Here is a 16,352-nt window from a genome sequence, read left to right on the forward strand (position 1 = left end):
GTCCCCATACAGGGACCCATATTGATATATAGCAATTACTAGGCAGCATGCGCCTCAGGAACCGGCAAGGTGGCGCTGCAAGGTCGGTCGGCAACGTCTAACTCGCGCACGGCCCTACGGGCCGGTCGTGTCCCCAGCCAAGTACCATTCGTATAACATCTACTACCGCATTAGAGTAACTCCGGGGCACTTAATTGAGCCGGGGCCGACCTCAAACATCTACATGTGACAGTCGCGTTCGACAGGACACGCCATATCAGGCCAGATAGTAGCCTGATTACATCTATGCAGATATCTGTGTTGACGGCAATCGACAACGCCCCAAAACAACTATGCAGGATGTTGGTCGGTCAATGTCGTGACTTGAGCGTCGGCGAGCACGTTTTAGCCTGCCGTCAAGCGCTATTGCTCCAATAGATTGCATGTAACATATACATTGAGTGGCGGAGTCTGTATCCCGCTCTGCGTTTTGTTTGGGGCGCCGTCTCCTGGCCTCCTCAACTGGCGGGTTTGGCTTGAAAACCCCCTGATATATTGTCCTTCAGTTAGGGACGGCGTGGTGGCATCCTTAAAGAACTATCTATCAGGGGGTTTTGGGTGCCGTCAGGTGGGCGCCTCCCTGGGGACACGATTTGTCCTGGAGTGGGATGTCAATGTCCCCATAGGCCGACAATGCAATCTAGCATGCAGGGGGCTAGGAAGGGACCACTGCAATCTAGGCGGCCTGGGCTGCGTGTTTGCTCTTGCTCGTCGCGGTATCACGTTTGGTGCCCTGGGTAACGGGAGACGCTGTCCGCAGCGCCACAGGGTTGGCACGCCAAGGAATGCGTGCTAACTTCTACGCTGTTGACCCACGGGCAACTCCACAATCGCGTTATCGGCCCGCGATGGCGGTTTTTTGACGGGTCGCCAACTATGCTTGACCTGCTTTACAGTGAGTTGTTTTTTAAGTCGGTCACACCTCGTGCTCTTGCTGCTGACCTAGCAAGACCAATTTTACTCGTAGCGTCCACGCACAGCTCCAAATGTCTTGTCCATTCTCGCCGAAGCAGCCCGGCTTTGGTCATTTTCGTGAGCCCACGACACGCAGCAGCGTCGCGAAGGTTATAGAGAGGAACTCAGGCGCCCTGATCGTTTTTGGGGGCGCGGCCGCCTGCGTGGTTGCGGGCTGGAAGGTCCGCGGGTATCTGACGGACCGGCAACTGTCCCAGCTACAGCAGCGCGCTGACGTGGAGATACAGGCTGTCAAGCAGCGCGGTGACTTGGAGATACAGGCTGTCAAGCAGCGCGCGGATGTGGAGATACAGGCCGCCAAGCTGCGCGCGGATGTGGAGATACAGGCTGCCAGGCTGCGCACGGAGCAGGCGAAGGGCCTCTTGGACCTCGTGCTTCACGGGGACTACGACAAGTACCGCGCCACGGTTGCGAAGGACTTCGAAGCCAAGAAGCGCAAATGAAAGGTTCTGGCGGGTCAAGGGAAGGTGGGCTGTAGAGGCAGGCAGGGGCAGGTCAACTGGCGCCTGGGGTGTGTGCGCAGGGAAACAGATCCGTCCACCGGTGTGCCTCACGCCCCGCGCAACCCCATACGCGCACGCTCCCCCCCCACACCCGCCCCCACCCCCAGGCCTACTTCGACGTGGACATTATTATTATTATTATTATTATTATTAGCTAGCAAGCGCAGGTCCGGCATCATCTATCAGGCGCACCCATGTATCTTAATTGTGGCATCATGAGTAGTTGCAGGGAGGAGTGCGTGGCAAACGACATACATCCTCGCTGAGGATGTACTGAAACCAGCAGTGCATGTATCTTCATACTGCAATACTTGCATTGCGCCCACTGTTGCTCGAATGTAAACACTACCAGGCTGCAGCCACAGTGACAGTGCCCCATGAGTCATGGGAGGTATCCTTGCAAGCCGGGGATGGGGGCAGGGGGTGGGGCACATGCATGCCCTCCCAGCCTCCGCCAAGCCTCCGCCAAGCCCCCGCCCAAGTAATGGCGCCCAGGCGACTCGCCCCGCCCCGCCCCACCAATCCAAGTGCCGCCCAGCCTCCGCCCAGCCTCCGCCCAGCCTCCGCCCAGCCTCCGCCCAGCCTCCGCCCAGCCCCCGCTCAGAACCCGCCCAGAACCCGCCCAGCCTCCGCCCTGGAACAACAAGCCTCCAGCCCAATCAAGTGTCACCCAGCCTCCGCCCAGCCTCCGCGCAGCCCCCGCCCAGCCTCCGCCCAGCCTCCGCCCAGCCCCCGCCGCGCGCCCAGCCTCCGCCCAGCCTCCGCCCAGCCCCTGCCCAGCCCCCGCCCAGCCTCCGCCCAGCCTCCGCCCAGCCTCCGCCCAGCCTCCGCCCAGCCTCCACCCAGCCCCCGCCCAGCCGCCGCCCAGCCTCCGCCCAGCCCCCGCCCAGCCCCCGCCCAGCCTCCGCCCAGCCTCCGCCCAGCCCCCGCCCAGCCGCCGCCCAGCCCCCGCCCAGCAGCCTCCGCCTAGCCTCCGCCCAGCCCCCGCCCAGCCTCCGCCCAGCCTCCGCCCAGCCCCCGCCCAACCCCGCCCAGCCTCCGCCCAGCCCCCGCCCAGCCCCGCCCCGCCCAGCCTCCGCCCAGCCTCCACCCAGCCCCCGCCCAGCCCCCGCCCAGCCTCCACCCAGCCCCCGCTCAGAACCCGCCCAGAACCCGCCCAGCCGCCGCCCAGGAACAACAAGCCTCCAGCCCAATCAAGTGTCACCCAGCCTCCGCCCAGCCTCCGCCCAGCCCCCGCCCAGCCTCCGCCCAGCCTCCGCCCAGCCTCCGCCCAGCCCCCGCCCAACCCCGCCCAGCCTCCGCCCAGCCCCCGCCCAGCCCCGCCCCGCCCAGCCTCCGCCCAGCCTCCACCCAGCCCCCGCCCAGCCCCCGCCCAGCCTCCACCCAGCCCCCGCTCAGAACCCGCCCAGAACCCGCCCAGCCTCCGCCCAGGAACAACAAGCCTCCAGCCCAATCAAGTGTCACCCAGCCTCCACCCAGCCCCCGCCCAGCCTCCGCCCAGCCTCCGCCCAGCCTCCGCCCAGCCTCCGCCCAGCCTCCGCCCAGCCTCCGCCCAGCCCCCGCCGCCCAGCCCCCGCCCAGCAGCCTCCGCCTAGCCTCCGCCCAGCCCCCGCCCAGCCTCCGCCCAGCCCCCGCCCAAGTGCCGCCCCGCTTCCGCCCAGCCTCCGCCCAGCCTCCGCCCAGCCCCCGCCCAGCCCCGGCCCAACCTGGCCAGGGCCTACTGCCTTCAGACGCCGCCACTCATCAGCACCATCACCAGGATGGCTTACTTGTGCCATAGGCTGGGTGCATTGCATTGCATGATGTGCCGGTCCTGCAGCAGGCCTGCCAAGGGCCTCGCTCGTGTGGGGCCGCCGGTAACCATGCGCAGTGAGGCGGTCTATAGACAATTTGTTTGCCGTCTATAGCCCTATGGTACGAATGGTCGAGATTGGTTAATAGCTCCCCAAGCCCGTTGTTTTTCACGGAGATGCAGGTGGAACGGTAGGGCTACGTCCCAGAACGGGCCAGGAGGGTGCTGAGCAGGTCGTATGAGTCTATGAGCTATCAGCTATGAATACCGTACATACGTACCGGCGGCTGGAGGCTGCTGCAACAACACGGAAGAATTCCGCACTGTGCAAGAAACTGCGGTGGTTTGACTTCCTGAAGCATGCATTATTGAAGCGGACGGTGTGCTACGTGCGGCGCGTACACATGACCTGTAACTAATGCCTATCACAAATATAAGGTGCCGGTAGTTTCGAGCCAACAGCCGCACCCCAGGCCACACCCGCTGCATTGTGCTCGTGCTGGTGAGTTGTTACAGCACGTACGGTACAGAGTAAAAGTGTACCCGTGGTCCGTGGCCCACGGACCGCCTGGCCGTCATTCTCCAATCAAGTGAGGGCGGTCGGCACACATGGCCACGCACCGATAGGCCTACGGCAGCCGATAGGCCTATCGGCTGCCTGACCATGCATGCACCTGCCTGTCACAAGCCAACAACAATTATATAACGTGAGTCCGTGACACCACCTGCCTACCATGTCAACAACACGCACAACTGCTGTGCGCTGTCCATAAACGCGCCACCCTTGCAGATTGAGGCCCCAGCCTGCGTGCGGTACCCCGCCATGGTGCCTTCCTGCTGCACCAACGCGTCCCCTGCCAATTATTCCGCGGTATTCATCGGCGGCTGCAAGTGCATCCATCCACACCTTCGCGCACCCCTGCGCCTCCCGTTCCACGGCCTGTTCGCCGCCGCCTCAATCAATCTACCCTAGATAGCATAGCCCCGCCCGCACAGGTAGGTGTCTGGCCCGGCCATCGCTGGCTAGCGGTGCGATTGCCTGGCCCGGCCGTACCACCACCACATCCGGCCGGCCCGGCTGCTCATCCCCATCACCGCAGGTCGGCTCGCCCTGCTCATCCGCCCCACCACCTCCAGTCATCACCTGCCCGCTCATCCCCATACATCTATTACCGCCGCAGGTTGGCCCGGTTGTCCAGCGCCAGCTTGTGCACCTCGTCCCGCCGCGCCCGCGCGCCGCCCTTGCGCTGCGCCGCCAGCAGGAGCTCCACCGCCAGGGCCTCAGCCATGCTGGCAGCACCCGCGACGCCCTTGGCGCCGGCGCGGCGCTTCTGTGCCGCCTACGCGCACACCACCGGGGGGAGTTGGAGGGTGAACAGGGTGGGGTGTGGGGGCGCAGGCCTGGGCAGCGCACCGTGTGGCTGCACGTGCACACACGGTGCAGGGCGCACACACGTGGGGCGCACACACGTGGGGCACACACACACGTGGGGCACACACACACGTGGGGCACACACACACGTGGGGCACACACACGTGGGGCACACACGGCGACGCGGCACACACGGCGACGCGGCACACACGGCGGCGCGGCACACACAGCAGCGCGGCACGCACGGCTGGCCAGCAAATGTATGGCGGCACCGTACTCGCCTGCAGGATCCACTTGACTGCAAAGTTGGTGGACTGGTCGGGGTTGAGCGGCCGGGGCTGGTACACCACACGCGTGCCGGCCTTGCTCTGGATCACCTGCGAGTGTGTGCGTATGTGTGTGACGGCGGTGATAACATGTGCACGCGAGGGAGAAGGGGGCTTAGAGTCATTGCGGCTGCTTCAAAGTACGAGGCCGGAGCAAGGTGTTTGCAAACTGCACGGACGCAAGGCATCGCTCGGTGCCAAACTCCATCCTGGGATGACAGCAGCGCGCTTCCCAGTTCTTGTCCGCCCCACCCCGCCTTTCTCGCGCGCCGCAAACGCCCAATCCCCATCCATGTTCCACCCCCGCCGCGGTCACCTTCATGAGCGGCTTGCAGTTGTCCACTGCGCGCATCAGCACCTCCAACACATCGCTGTCAGCTGTCAGCGGCGCCGCTGCCTCCGCCGCCTGCACGCCCGTGCCCGCCGCCGGCCCCGCTGGCCCCGTCCCCGAGCGCGACCCCCGGCCGGGCCCCCGGCTTCTCTGCAGCGTCTGGATCTGCTGCTGTGAGGGCGTGAAGAGGTCTAGCAAGCGACCCGTGGGCGAGGCCTTAGTCAGCTGCTGCACCACCTCACTCATGGGGCCGTCCGGGGAGGACGCGGCGGCCGAGCTGGTTGACGCCTCCGGCTGCTGCTGCTGCTGGGCAGGGGGTTGCTGCTGCTGGGAGGAAGAGGAGGAGGAGGAGGAGGAGGTGCTGTCAGCTGCGCTGGACATGTGCCGCCAGCTGCCGGTAGCGCCAAGCCGGGTGGTGATGGTGGCAGTGGTGCTGCCGCAGCACGAGACAGAGGCGAGGCCGGCTCGGGCACGCAGTTGTGCTGCCGCAGCAGGCGCGTCCGCCTTCGCCAGAGCCCGCTGCTCGGCCACAGTGGCTAGGAGGCGACGCGCTGACGATAGCATCCTAGTAGGCCTATCGCGCTTGCTCTGCGCGGGTTTCGCTCTCTCGGTACTTGATGGGAGGCGCTTGCGGTGCAGATCAGAGCTAAGAGTGCGCAGGTTATGTCTGCAGTTGTATAGATAGTCGATTACAATGCATAAAGCATTTCCAATGACAGTTCAAGGAGACGCAGCGGGTGAACGTACTGAGTTATTGCAAGTAGTCTGATTGAGTTTGCAATGGCTATGATACGTAATGCTAGTTTGTTTTACACTTGAATTGCTGAGGAAGGAGGGGATACTCGAGCGCCCATGCAGCCCTGGCAAATCGCAAAGAAGTTCCGAGAATGCGTCGAGGGCCCTTGTATATGCTCCAACGTATCCTTATATGTAAATACAGTGCTTGTAACTTGCGCAAACAGGTCGTCTGCGAGTATCAAAAGAATTGCACGGTTGCCTTCGCATTTAGAGTATTGCTGCTTCAAATATCTTTCTTTGTCCGCTGTTGTATAGTGTTGCATTATCATACACGACTTTTGAGACCATCCGCGGCATGCACATCCGTCGCTTCGCTCAACGTGAGGCAAGACGACGATGATAACTGCCCGGGACTTATAGCTTAAGGCAGCTAGCTGAGCTTATCTCGTCTGCCCGGGGGACGACCGGCCGTGTGTCTCCTTTGACACGGGGGCACGGTCCTGGAGGAGGGCCATCTGAACGGCAGCCGTTAGCAGCCGTCAAAGATGCCTAGCGACGGCGCATCAGTGGCCGGTAGCAGCCGGTCATCTATGTCACGCGCCTCACGCGCGAGTAAACGTGGTGCCAAGAAGTCGTTGCCGCCTCCGCCACCCCCGGAACCGGTGGAGGAGCCGAAGGATGCCTTCCAACCCAGCATGGTGAGAGCCGCTGGATCCCAGGAGGCTGTGCGTAGGAGCTGCTGTTGGGAGGCCTGGGGAAGGGCTTCGGTGTAGGGGAGCTCGGTGCGTTCGTGAACAAGCGCAACAAGCCTGGACAGCCGGGTTAGCCTGGCGAAGCGCCCGAAAGGCAAACCCAACACCACACAGCCACTTCCTACTGCGAACTCCAAAGCCGCCCTGCCACCTGCACCTGCCCTGCATCCGCTCATTCAAACCCTCCGCTCCCACCTCCTCTTAACTCCCACACAGCTGTCGGCGGGCCTTTCCCAGCTGGGCCGCACGGCTGACGGCCTGAAGCCGGCCTACCTCACGCTCAGCCTCACCGGCACCGACCTGGCCAACGCCGACGTGCTCGGGGCCTTCCCGCACCTGCAGGTAGGGCGTGCGAGTGTTAGTGTGTACGGATGCGGGTGGGGAGGAGGGTGGGAGAGTCTCAGTGGTAAAAGCAGTGCGGGGGAACAGCGCGAACTAAGACAGCAGAGCCAGTTACAGGAGAAGAAACACGATCGGTCCGCGTGCGCCATAGAACCCAATGTTCTACAGGCAGATCAGCGCTGCTTGCACAACTCGCAACTTGTCTTCCTTGTTGTCGCGACCCCGCAAGACTCTGGTGCTTCGCGACAACCGGCTGGTGGAGCTCCGGGGGCTGGCGGCGCTGCGCCACCTGACGGCCGTGGACGTGTCGGGAAACAAACTCACACAGGTGGGCGGGTGTGCGGGTGCGGGCGTGGGCGTGGGCGCGTTGAGAGCCGGGCTCGTCATCGCATGCAATTTACTGAACTTGACGCATGCAAGGCTTTGGGCAATCTGCTGCTCCACGGACTCCATGGGCTCCACTGCGGCCACGGCGCCAACGCAACTCCTGCATGTCCCCACCCTCTCCCCACCCCGCCCAGCCCCGCCCTGCCCCCCCCCCCACTTCTGAATTAATCATGAATATAACCCCCCCGCTCGCCCCTCGTGCCACCCCGCCAGGTGCTGGACCTGCGGCTACCTGCGGACGGCGCCTCCGGCCCCACCAACCTGCGCTCGGCCGACTTCTCCCGCAACGCTCTGGACATGCTGCGCGACCTCTCGCCCTTCAGCCGCCTCACCAGCCTGTCGGCCGCACACAACCGGCTGGAGCGGGTGGGCGAGGGGCTCACCAGCCTCACGCTACTCAAGGTGCGTGCAGGCGTAAAAGGGCGTGTGTTGTGGTAGCGGGTTGTGGGTGGTTAGGCGGGAGTAGGAATGGGGTGGCGGTGCCAGGTAAGGGGTGGAGGCACGTGTGAAAGGGACTGTGAGCTGCAGTGTGGTTCCAGGCTTGCTAGGGGCTCCGTAGACGTTGCCATTGGCCTTGGGCGTTCCAACGAAACTTTAAAGTCGCAACCTCTCCTTCCGGCTCCGGATCCAGAGGTTCCAATTCCTGGCCCTTTCATCTCGACCCTTTCCTTCCTTTGTCTGCACCGCATCAACAATCACATGTAACTTGATTGGCACTCGCGCTGCTGCAGGTGCTGGACCTGTCCCACAACCGGCTGGTCTCGGTGCGCGGCCTGGAGCGCTGCGCCAATCTGCGCGAGCTGCGGCTGGGGCACAACGCCCTGCAGAGCCTGGAGCCGCTGGCGGGGCTGAGCCAGCTGCAGGTGGGGACGGGGGTGGGGGTGGGTGGGGGTGAAAGGTTGTATGTACCAGCCCAAACTTTAAACCGGACCTAAGCTGGGGGTTGGGGTCGTTGGTGGGAGGTGTTGAGTGGGGGCTACCAGGAAAGGAAAACCCAAGGCCAGGCCAAAGGGCGCTGGGCTGCACTGCAAAGCGCAGCTGGAAAGTGTACGCTCACCGGGGTTGGGGGCGTAGGATGGGAGGTGGGTGGTGGGGTCTGCGTGCATGTGCGACTGTTGCGGGTGGCAGCTCTGCAACCCTACCCTATCTCGCCTGCCAGTCACACTGCTCGTACACAGCGTAACGCCGCACAGATGCGCTTCCCTTGTGCTCTTTAACACGCCGATGCATGCATACACACGCTTCGGTACTTACGTAACACGCACAAACGCGCCATGTTGTACAGGTCCTGGACGTGAGCCACAACCGGCTGGCGCAGCTGTCCGGCGCCGCGGGCCTGAGCTCGCTGCGCACACTGGACGTGTCATGCAACCGGCTGGGCCGGCTGGAGGAGCTGGCGGTGGTGCGTGGCGCCAGCCTGCTGGGCACACTGGACGTGCGGGGGAACCCGCTGGACAAGGTGGGGTTTTGGGGTTTGGCACGGGGTTTTGGCACGGAGGTTTTGGCATGGGGGTTTTGGCACGGGGGTTTGGGCTCAAATCGAAGCGGGCCGGGGCCCGCTCCTGACTTGCCTGCCATGCTGTCGGGGAGTCGCGGGGTTAGCAACGGGGCAACACAGCGTGTTTTGTCCCCCGGACCCCGACACGCACCCAGACGCCCGTCTCAACCGGGTCCCCTTCCCTATGCTCCTGCCGTATCACCGCTTACTAACTCTCCACCCCTGCCGCCGCGCCACTGCCGTACCTCCACTCACTGCCGTACTCCCACCTACTGCCGTACCCCCACTCACTGCCGTACCCCCACTGCCGGTGTTGTCGCTGCTGCTGCCGTACGCAGGCCATGTGTCTGCGGCTGCACGTGGTGCACCTGCTGCCCCAGGTGGTCATGCTGGACGGCGTGGCGGTGGAGAGCAAGGAAAAGGTGGGGCGGGGTGGCGGAGCAGTGTGGCCGCGTGGGCTGCGCACCTGTCCTCGAAAAATAACACACATGTAGCATATCACTTCCCGTTCACTCACACAGGTGTCTGAAACATCCCTCTCTCCTAACCGCCATCCGGCCCGGGTTTAGTTTGGGCTGGTATCTACAACCCCCAACCCGCTCTCCCTCCCCTACCCCCCCCATCAGGTGTTGGCCGCCAACATGCACGGCGCGGACGCGGACAGCCTGCGCCTCATCCGCCGCAAGTACTTCCCCAACGGCGAGCTGGACGACGGCGGCGGCGCCATTCCGCCCCTGGCCGCCGGCCTGGTGGCCTCCGCCGCGGAAGAGGAGGCCGCAGCCGACGGCCCCGGCCCAGGCGACGGCGCCTACGTCCGTCTGGATGCCTGGGCCGCCAGCATCAAGCCGGAGTGGGTGCTGGGCGGCGGCGGCGGCAACGTGGTCAGTCTGGCTGACCAGCTGGCGTCGGTGTGTGCGCCGCCGCGGCCCACCACCACCGCGGCGGCGGCCACGGCGAACGGCTCCACGCACAACAGCACCAGCGGCGCCGCACCGGGCGCGGGCGCCGCCAACGGGCATCACGGCGTGCGCGGCGCCGGCGTCGGAGCGGCGCCGTCCGGCGCCGCCGCCGGCGGCAAGCCGTCGGCGGCGAACGAGGCGGCCTGGCGGCGGGCGCAGCTGGAGCGGGCGCGTGTGTGCTGGCGCTGGGTGGTTACCCACGTGGCGGCCACAGCCAAGCTGGAGACCACGTGGGACGTGGCGGCGCCGCTGTTCGGCCACACCGCCCAAGCCGCCGCCATTGAGCGCGTGCTGCTCGGCAACGGCGAGCCGGCGCCGCCGGCGGCGCCGCCGCCGCCGCCGCAGCTGCTCGGCGCGCCGCTGGCGCCGCCGGCGGCGGCGCCGCTGCCCGGCGGCGGCACTTGGTCCGAGCGCGTGGCTCGCCTGTTCACGCTGTTGTGCCGCGCCTGCGAGCTCGAGGCGGTGCCCATCCCCGGGTATTGGAAGCATGCCGCGCTGCCGCCGGGCAGTCGCGTGCACGCACACAACCACTGCTGGGCGGGCGTCAAGGTGAACGGGCGCTGGCGGCTGGTGGACCCCACGGCGGCGGCGCTGGCGGGCGGGCACTTCCCGTTCTTTGTGCCGCCGGATGCGTTCATCTACTCCTACTGGCCGCTGGAGGCTGCGTGGCAGCTGCTGCAAGAGCCGCTGAGCCAAGAGGTGCGGGCAGCCGGGGCTGAGGCGGGCGGGGCTGGGGCGGGCGGGGCTGGCGCGGGGCGGGGCTGGGGCGATGGGATGGGAGGGGCGGGGCGGGGCGGGGCGGGGCGGGGCGGGGCGGGGCGGGGCGGGGCGGGGCAGGGTGGGGCAGTCGGGGCTGGGCGGGGCTGGGCTGGGGCTGCCAAGGGATGGGATGGGGCCACGTGGTGGGGTGGGGCCACGTGGTGGGGTGGGGCCACGTGGTGGGGTTGGAGCGAGGCGGGTTCGTGCCGGTGTCTGCCCATTTCTGGCCCACCGCCACTATGGCACCAGTCGCATGACCCGACACGATCGCAAACCCCCAACACCAACCCGACCCAATGCCCCCAATGCCCCCGTGCCCGCCATGCCTCCTCCTCAGGTGTGGTGGCAGCTGCCGTACGCCTCCGTGGCCTTCTTCGCGGAGGGCTGCCGCCTGGGCGACGCCAGCCTGGCCGCCGTCAACACTCTGCTGCCCATCCGGCAGGGCGGCGTGCTGCCCGCCTTCGCGCTGGCGGTGGCGGCGCCGCGGCGGCGCGGCTGCCACCTGGCGCAGCGGCTGTACGACAGGGCGCGGCGGGTGGTGGCGGAGTGGCCTCCGCGGGAGCCGGGCGCGCCCGCCTACGCCTTCCAGCAGGTGCGTGTGTGCGTGTGTGCGTGTGCGTGCGTGTGCGACCGGGGAGGGGGAGGGGGGAGGGGGAGGGGGGAGGGGGATTGCATTCATGGTGATTAAGAAGAAGCGAAGATACAGAGGGTTGTAGATACCAGCCCAAGCTAAACCGAACCCAATAAGGGGAGGGGGAAGGGGGAGGGGTCATGCGTGTGTCCTGATGAACAGCGGGGGGCACGGTAGGTTTTGACTCGCTCAATGCACGCAAACACCCTTCCATGCTGTGTTTCTAGCGCATGCGCCCCCCCCCCCACACACACACACGCACGCACACGCCGCACGCAGGTTGTGGCTGGGCCGCACGGGCAGGTGGAGGTGTCGTTCGGTGCGGACAGCCACGCCGCACAGCTGCACCAGATGTACTTCTCACTGCCCGCGCCCGGGGAGTACGAGATGGAGGTGAGCAGCAGCGCAGCTGGGGGGGCGGGGCGGGGAGAGGGGGGATTGCAAGGTTGAAATATTGGGAACAGGATACTGGGAATCAGGGGGCGGCAAGTAGAGACATCAGGCGTTGAAGGGCAGAGGGGGGAGGGGGAGGCAGCAGCGGTGGAGGGAGGCGAGAGGGCCCTGGGTCCTGACGACAGGTGGGGGCGGGCGTCAGCGCGTTCTCGGCCCTCCCCCTCATTCGTCCCCCATCATTAGCTCCCTGTCCAAACCTCGTCCTAGTCCTCGCTGCTGCGCCCTCCTGCTGCGCCCTGGCCCCCGCGTGCAGGTGTCGCATGTGCGCGAGCTGCCCGGCGGCGGCCTGACACTGGCGGTGGAGGGGCTGCCGGCGCCGGGGCTGGCGCTGAGGGTGGTGGAGGAGCAGCAGCTGCTGCGGGTCAAGGTGAGGGAGGGCGCCTGGAGGGGGGTTGGAAAGATGGTTCGGAAAGCGGTACAGGGTGCGCTGGGGGCGCGGGAGAGGGGGACGAGCCTGCTTCTGTTCCCTTGAGGTCCCTGGTCGCCATGCTTGCTTGTGCGTGTTTTTGCATGCATGCTTTTTGTTCTCCTTAATACAGCACGTCACACACACACACACACACGCACAGGTCACGCTGCCGGGCATCCAGCCGCACGACGAGGCGGAGGACGGCATCCTGCATTCGCCCGCGGTGCTGCGGACGCCGCTGCCCTTCGGCTCGCCGCACTGGTGCGTGTGTGCGTGCCCGTGGCGTGTGTCTGTGGGCATGGGCGTATGTGCACACCACAGGTCGAAACCCCCTCACATGCCCACACGCACCCACACGTATGGTATACCGTGCACGTGGCGCCACACACACACATACACACACACACACACACACACACACACACACACACACACACACACACATACACACACAATCACACAATCACACACACAGACTACGGCGCAACGTTTTCCTTGTGCTCTTTAACACACAGACTACCCAAAACCCACACTTACACACACACACACACGGCCACACACACACACACACACACACACACACACACACACAACAGGTACGAGGCGGGCTGCCAGCTCATCTCGCCGCCGCCGCACCGCCCGCTGGAGGCGGACCGCTCCGAGCCCTTCAAGCTGGTGGTGCCGGGCGCCAGCCGCGTGGGGCTCATGGCGGAGGGGCTGCAGCAGGTGGGGCCGTGGGGGCCGAGTGGTGCCGGGCGCCAGCCGAGTGGGGCTCATGGCGGAGGGGCTGCAGCAGGTGGGGGGGGGGCTGCAGCAGGTGGGGGAGGGGACCGAGTGGGGGCGGAGGGGCGGGGTCGCGGGGGGGGGGGTTACATTCATGATTAGTTAAGGAAGTGGTAGGGGGGGCGGAGGGGGGACGGAGGGGCGGGGGCGGAGGGGGCGGGCGGAGGGGGTGCTTTCGGGGGGAAAGGGGCGGGGGCAGAGGCGGGCGTGGATGCGGAGGGGAACGGGGCGGGGGCGGGGGCGGGGAGGGGAGGGGAAATGAGGAAGGGGTCATGGGGTGGGAGGTGGGGCATGGGGCATCACACTCATCCGAATGCCTGTGGCCCACCTGAGCAAACCACGTAACTGCCACTGGCGCTCTGTGTCCCCGCCCACATGTGCCCTTCGCCTCCTCCTCCTCTCACCTGCTCTCGCGCCCCCCCCCCCCTCCTCCCAAAACTCACACACACACACGCAGCCCATCGAGTTGGCGGCGGCGGACGACGACAGCTTCGCCTTCTCCACCTCCCTGCAGGTGCGTGGCGGCGTGGGGGCCGGGGGCGAGGGGCCGGGGGCAGTGGGGCCGGGGGGAGTGGGGCCGGGGGGAGTGTGCGTGAGCACTGTACGGTAATTACGGCAGCCGCGTAGGCGGTTGTTGCTCTTGGAAAGGTAGGCGCCTGCAGCCGCCCAAGACAGTCCGCGGGGCTTGCTTCCCGCTTATACTCACAGCTGAGAGCCTGCATTGCACACACGCATGCTAACAGCCTTCTCCTCCCCCCTAGACAAGTGCGAAACCCTCTCATTCCCATTCCCATTCCCACTCCACGGCATGCTGCTGCTGCTGCTGCAGGTGCCGCGCTGCCGCGCCGCCACGCTGATGGCCTACATGCACAACGACCACCTGAGCAGCTGCGCCTGGGTGCCGCTGGTGCAGCTGGCGGTGAGGCGGGAGGGGGCCGGGGGGGGGTTGTAGGGGAGGGGAGGGGGGGGCATAGCAGGGGGCGTCGGAGGGGTGTAAATACCAGCCCAAACTACACCGAACCAAGTAAATACGAGCGGAGCACAGGCAGCGGGAGGGGGGAGGGGGTTAGCCGTTCATGGAAAACGGAGTGATTTGATCATGAGTATGGCAGGAGGGGTGGCGGGCGGGGGGTTTGGGTGATGTGCGGGAGGCCTGTGGGCGCCGCAGGCAGCAGGCAGTCAGTCATGCGCCAGTGCGTTGTGGATAAGCGTCGGGGACGGAGGTGCGGTGCGCTTCGGGCCGGACCCTGCCAAACCCGGAAAGGATTACCGTCCTGCCCACCACCCCTCTGCAACCTGCCACCCACCCACTCTCTCATCCTTCCACCCCTACGCACACGCATCACGTACACACACACACACACTTTCTCTCACACACTCTCTCTCTCACACACACACACATACAAACACACGCACAAACACACTCACACGCCACCCCCCCCCCACACACACACACATACACACACACACACACACACACACACACACACACACACACGCAGGTCCTGCCCCAGTCGCAGCACATGGTGTACACGCCCATTGCCGTGGAGGTGCCGGAGGTGGGCGACGACGACCCCGCGGCACACTTTGCGCGGGAGATATTCAAGGTGCGCTGGGGGCAGGGGGCAGGGGCAGGGGGGCGCTGGGTGCCACGTGCAGCTGATGTGCTGTCATCTGCAGTCGGACATGGCATCTGACGTGGCCTCATAACGCCCTCTGTTGCTTTGCTGGGACTGATGGAAACAACTTCCACCCAAGCACCACCTGCCAATATGCACTCTCTCAAACACACCACCGTGCCACGTACACACCTGCCCTCAGACCTGCCATGATGTCGACTCCTTCACTTCTTGTTTTTTTCACACATCCAACACCTCCAGCACACACACACACACACACACACACACACACACACACACACACACACACACACACACACACACACACACACACACACACACACACACACACACACACACACACACACACACACACACACACACACACACACACACACACACACACACACACACACACACACATATGAACCGCCCTGCAGGCCATGGACAAGAACTTGGACGGCGGCGTGTGTCGGCGCGAGATCCTGGCGGCGTTCCGGCGCAACCGCCAGCACGCCGACATCCTCAAGTGCCCCGCGCGCATCCGCCAGGACGATGGCACCTTCGAGCGCTTCGTGGACGTCTTCATGCAGGTGCGGGTGGAGGGGGGTTGTGAGTTTGTAAGGACCAGCCCGAGCTAGGCAAAATAAGCGAAACTAGCGGAGCGCAGGCGAGGGGGTGGGGGGGTGGGAGGGATGGGGACTTGTGGAGGGGTTGCGAGGGGTTACGCTGCATGTGCGCACGCGCATTCTTTGCCCACAATGGTGCCTCCCATTCCACCCGCTTGCGGCCACCTCCGGACCCCGTCGGGTTGGGCGACGATTCCTTGGCTAACTTGTTGGGGCATATTTCTCTGGGCCGTCTCGGCTCGGGCAAATAACCCCTGCACACAACCACCTCCCAATCCCCTCCCAATCGCCTCCCAAACCCCTCCCAACCGCCTCCTAACCGCCTCCACACACCCTCCTTTTCCCCCTCCTCACAGATCGACACCTCCAAGCTGGGCACCTTCACCTTCAACGAGCTGGCCTTCTACATGGGCGTCCTGCCTACCGGCTACTACCAGTACAGCGACGACGAGGACGAGGACGAGGATTTCGATTCCGGAGATGAGCAGGATCTGGATCCAGAGGAGCGGGCGGGCAGGCAGGCGGAGCTGGATGCGGAGCTGGATGCGCCAGATGACGAGGGCGAGGGCGGCGGCGGCGGGCCGGGTGGAGGCGAGGCGAGCGGGTACACTGGCGATTCGGCGGGCGGTGGTGGTGGGGAGGGGGAGGGGCCGTCGGAGGCGTGAGCTGGGGTGAGGGTGCGGAGAGGTGGGGCAGAGGGGAGGTGGGAAGGGGGGCTTGAGGGGGAGAGGGGGCCGGGCAGGGGGTGTTCGTGGACGTAGGAAGCTGTGTGGCGTGCGTTCGGAAATTGGTGCCGCCGAGTTGGGGCCGTGCGTGTGGCATGCAGGCCGGCAGACTACCGAGGGCGGAGTTATGTTGGATTCTGGTGCGCGCCGTAAATTGACAAACGAGGGCGAGGCGATGTAGGGAAACCGTGTTGAGACGACGACCGCCTCGTCAATCCGCCTCACTTTTCTCGGTTTCGATCGTTGGCCGGTCAGCCAACTAAACTTGCAATACCATAATTGGGAGACGTCACGATACGGACAGCAAACGGTTGCCTCCGCAACTCGGTC

The 16,352-nt window shown here is 65.3% G+C and overlaps 3 protein-coding genes across 3 annotated transcripts; 2 read left to right on the forward strand and 1 right to left on the reverse strand.

Annotated features, from left to right (window-relative positions):
* Nucleotides 1-876: 876 nt before the first annotated feature.
* On the forward strand, nt 877-1,871 carry CHLRE_14g618650v5 (uncharacterized protein). The gene is made up of 2 exons (XM_043070134.1): nt 877-1,481; nt 1,625-1,871. Exon 1 carries the CDS (start codon nt 1,026-1,028, stop codon nt 1,455-1,457), a length of 432 nt encoding a protein of 143 aa, XP_042916807.1. The 5' UTR covers nt 877-1,025; the 3' UTR covers nt 1,458-1,481; nt 1,625-1,871.
* Nucleotides 1,872-3,807: 1,936 nt separating this feature from the next.
* On the reverse strand, nt 3,808-6,126 carry CHLRE_14g618700v5 (uncharacterized protein). The gene is made up of 3 exons (XM_043070135.1): nt 5,324-6,126; nt 4,963-5,058; nt 3,808-4,649 (listed from the first exon to the last, which is right to left on the reverse strand). The coding sequence occupies exons 1-3, from the start codon at nt 5,900-5,902 to the stop codon at nt 4,479-4,481; spliced, it is 846 nt and encodes a 281-aa protein (XP_042916808.1). The 5' UTR covers nt 5,903-6,126; the 3' UTR covers nt 3,808-4,478.
* A 160-nt stretch (nt 6,127-6,286) lies between these two features.
* Nucleotides 6,287-16,308, forward strand: CHLRE_14g618750v5 (uncharacterized protein). Its single transcript, XM_043070136.1, has 18 exons — nt 6,287-6,774; nt 7,045-7,170; nt 7,400-7,498; nt 7,771-7,959; nt 8,289-8,420; nt 8,843-9,016; nt 9,394-9,477; nt 9,682-10,713; nt 11,111-11,365; nt 11,684-11,797; nt 12,111-12,224; nt 12,427-12,527; nt 12,863-12,992; nt 13,507-13,563; nt 13,879-13,968; nt 14,552-14,656; nt 15,109-15,261; nt 15,654-16,308. Exons 1-18 carry the CDS (start codon nt 6,622-6,624, stop codon nt 15,960-15,962), a joined length of 3,417 nt encoding a protein of 1,138 aa, XP_042916809.1. The 5' UTR covers nt 6,287-6,621; the 3' UTR covers nt 15,963-16,308.
* The last annotated feature ends 44 nt before the right edge of the window (nt 16,309-16,352 follow it).

This window comes from Chlamydomonas reinhardtii, chromosome 14 (genome assembly GCF_000002595.2).
Source record: "Chlamydomonas reinhardtii strain CC-503 cw92 mt+ chromosome 14, whole genome shotgun sequence".
NCBI lineage: Eukaryota > Viridiplantae > Chlorophyta > Chlorophyceae > Chlamydomonadales > Chlamydomonadaceae > Chlamydomonas > Chlamydomonas reinhardtii.

Coding starts and splice junctions, on each gene's coding strand:
- CHLRE_14g618700v5 (XM_043070135.1), bottom strand. CDS start 5,902: ATGCTATCGTCAGCGCGTCGCCTCCTAGCCACTGTGGCCGAGCAGCGG. Junction 5,059..5,323: donor ACTGCAAGCCGCTCATGAAG/GTGACCGCGGCG, acceptor ACACACTCGCAG/GTGATCCAGAGCAAGGCCGG. Junction 4,650..4,962: donor CAGTCAAGTGGATCCTGCAG/GCGAGTACGGTG, acceptor GTGTGCGCGTAG/GCGGCACAGAAGCGCCGCGC.
- CHLRE_14g618650v5 (XM_043070134.1), top strand. CDS start 1,026: ATGTCTTGTCCATTCTCGCCGAAGCAGCCCGGCTTTGGTCATTTTCGT.
- CHLRE_14g618750v5 (XM_043070136.1), top strand. CDS start 6,622: ATGCCTAGCGACGGCGCATCAGTGGCCGGTAGCAGCCGGTCATCTATG. Junction 9,017..9,393: donor GGGGGAACCCGCTGGACAAG/GTGGGGTTTTGG, acceptor TGCCGTACGCAG/GCCATGTGTCTGCGGCTGCA. Junction 10,714..11,110: donor AAGAGCCGCTGAGCCAAGAG/GTGCGGGCAGCC, acceptor CCTCCTCCTCAG/GTGTGGTGGCAGCTGCCGTA.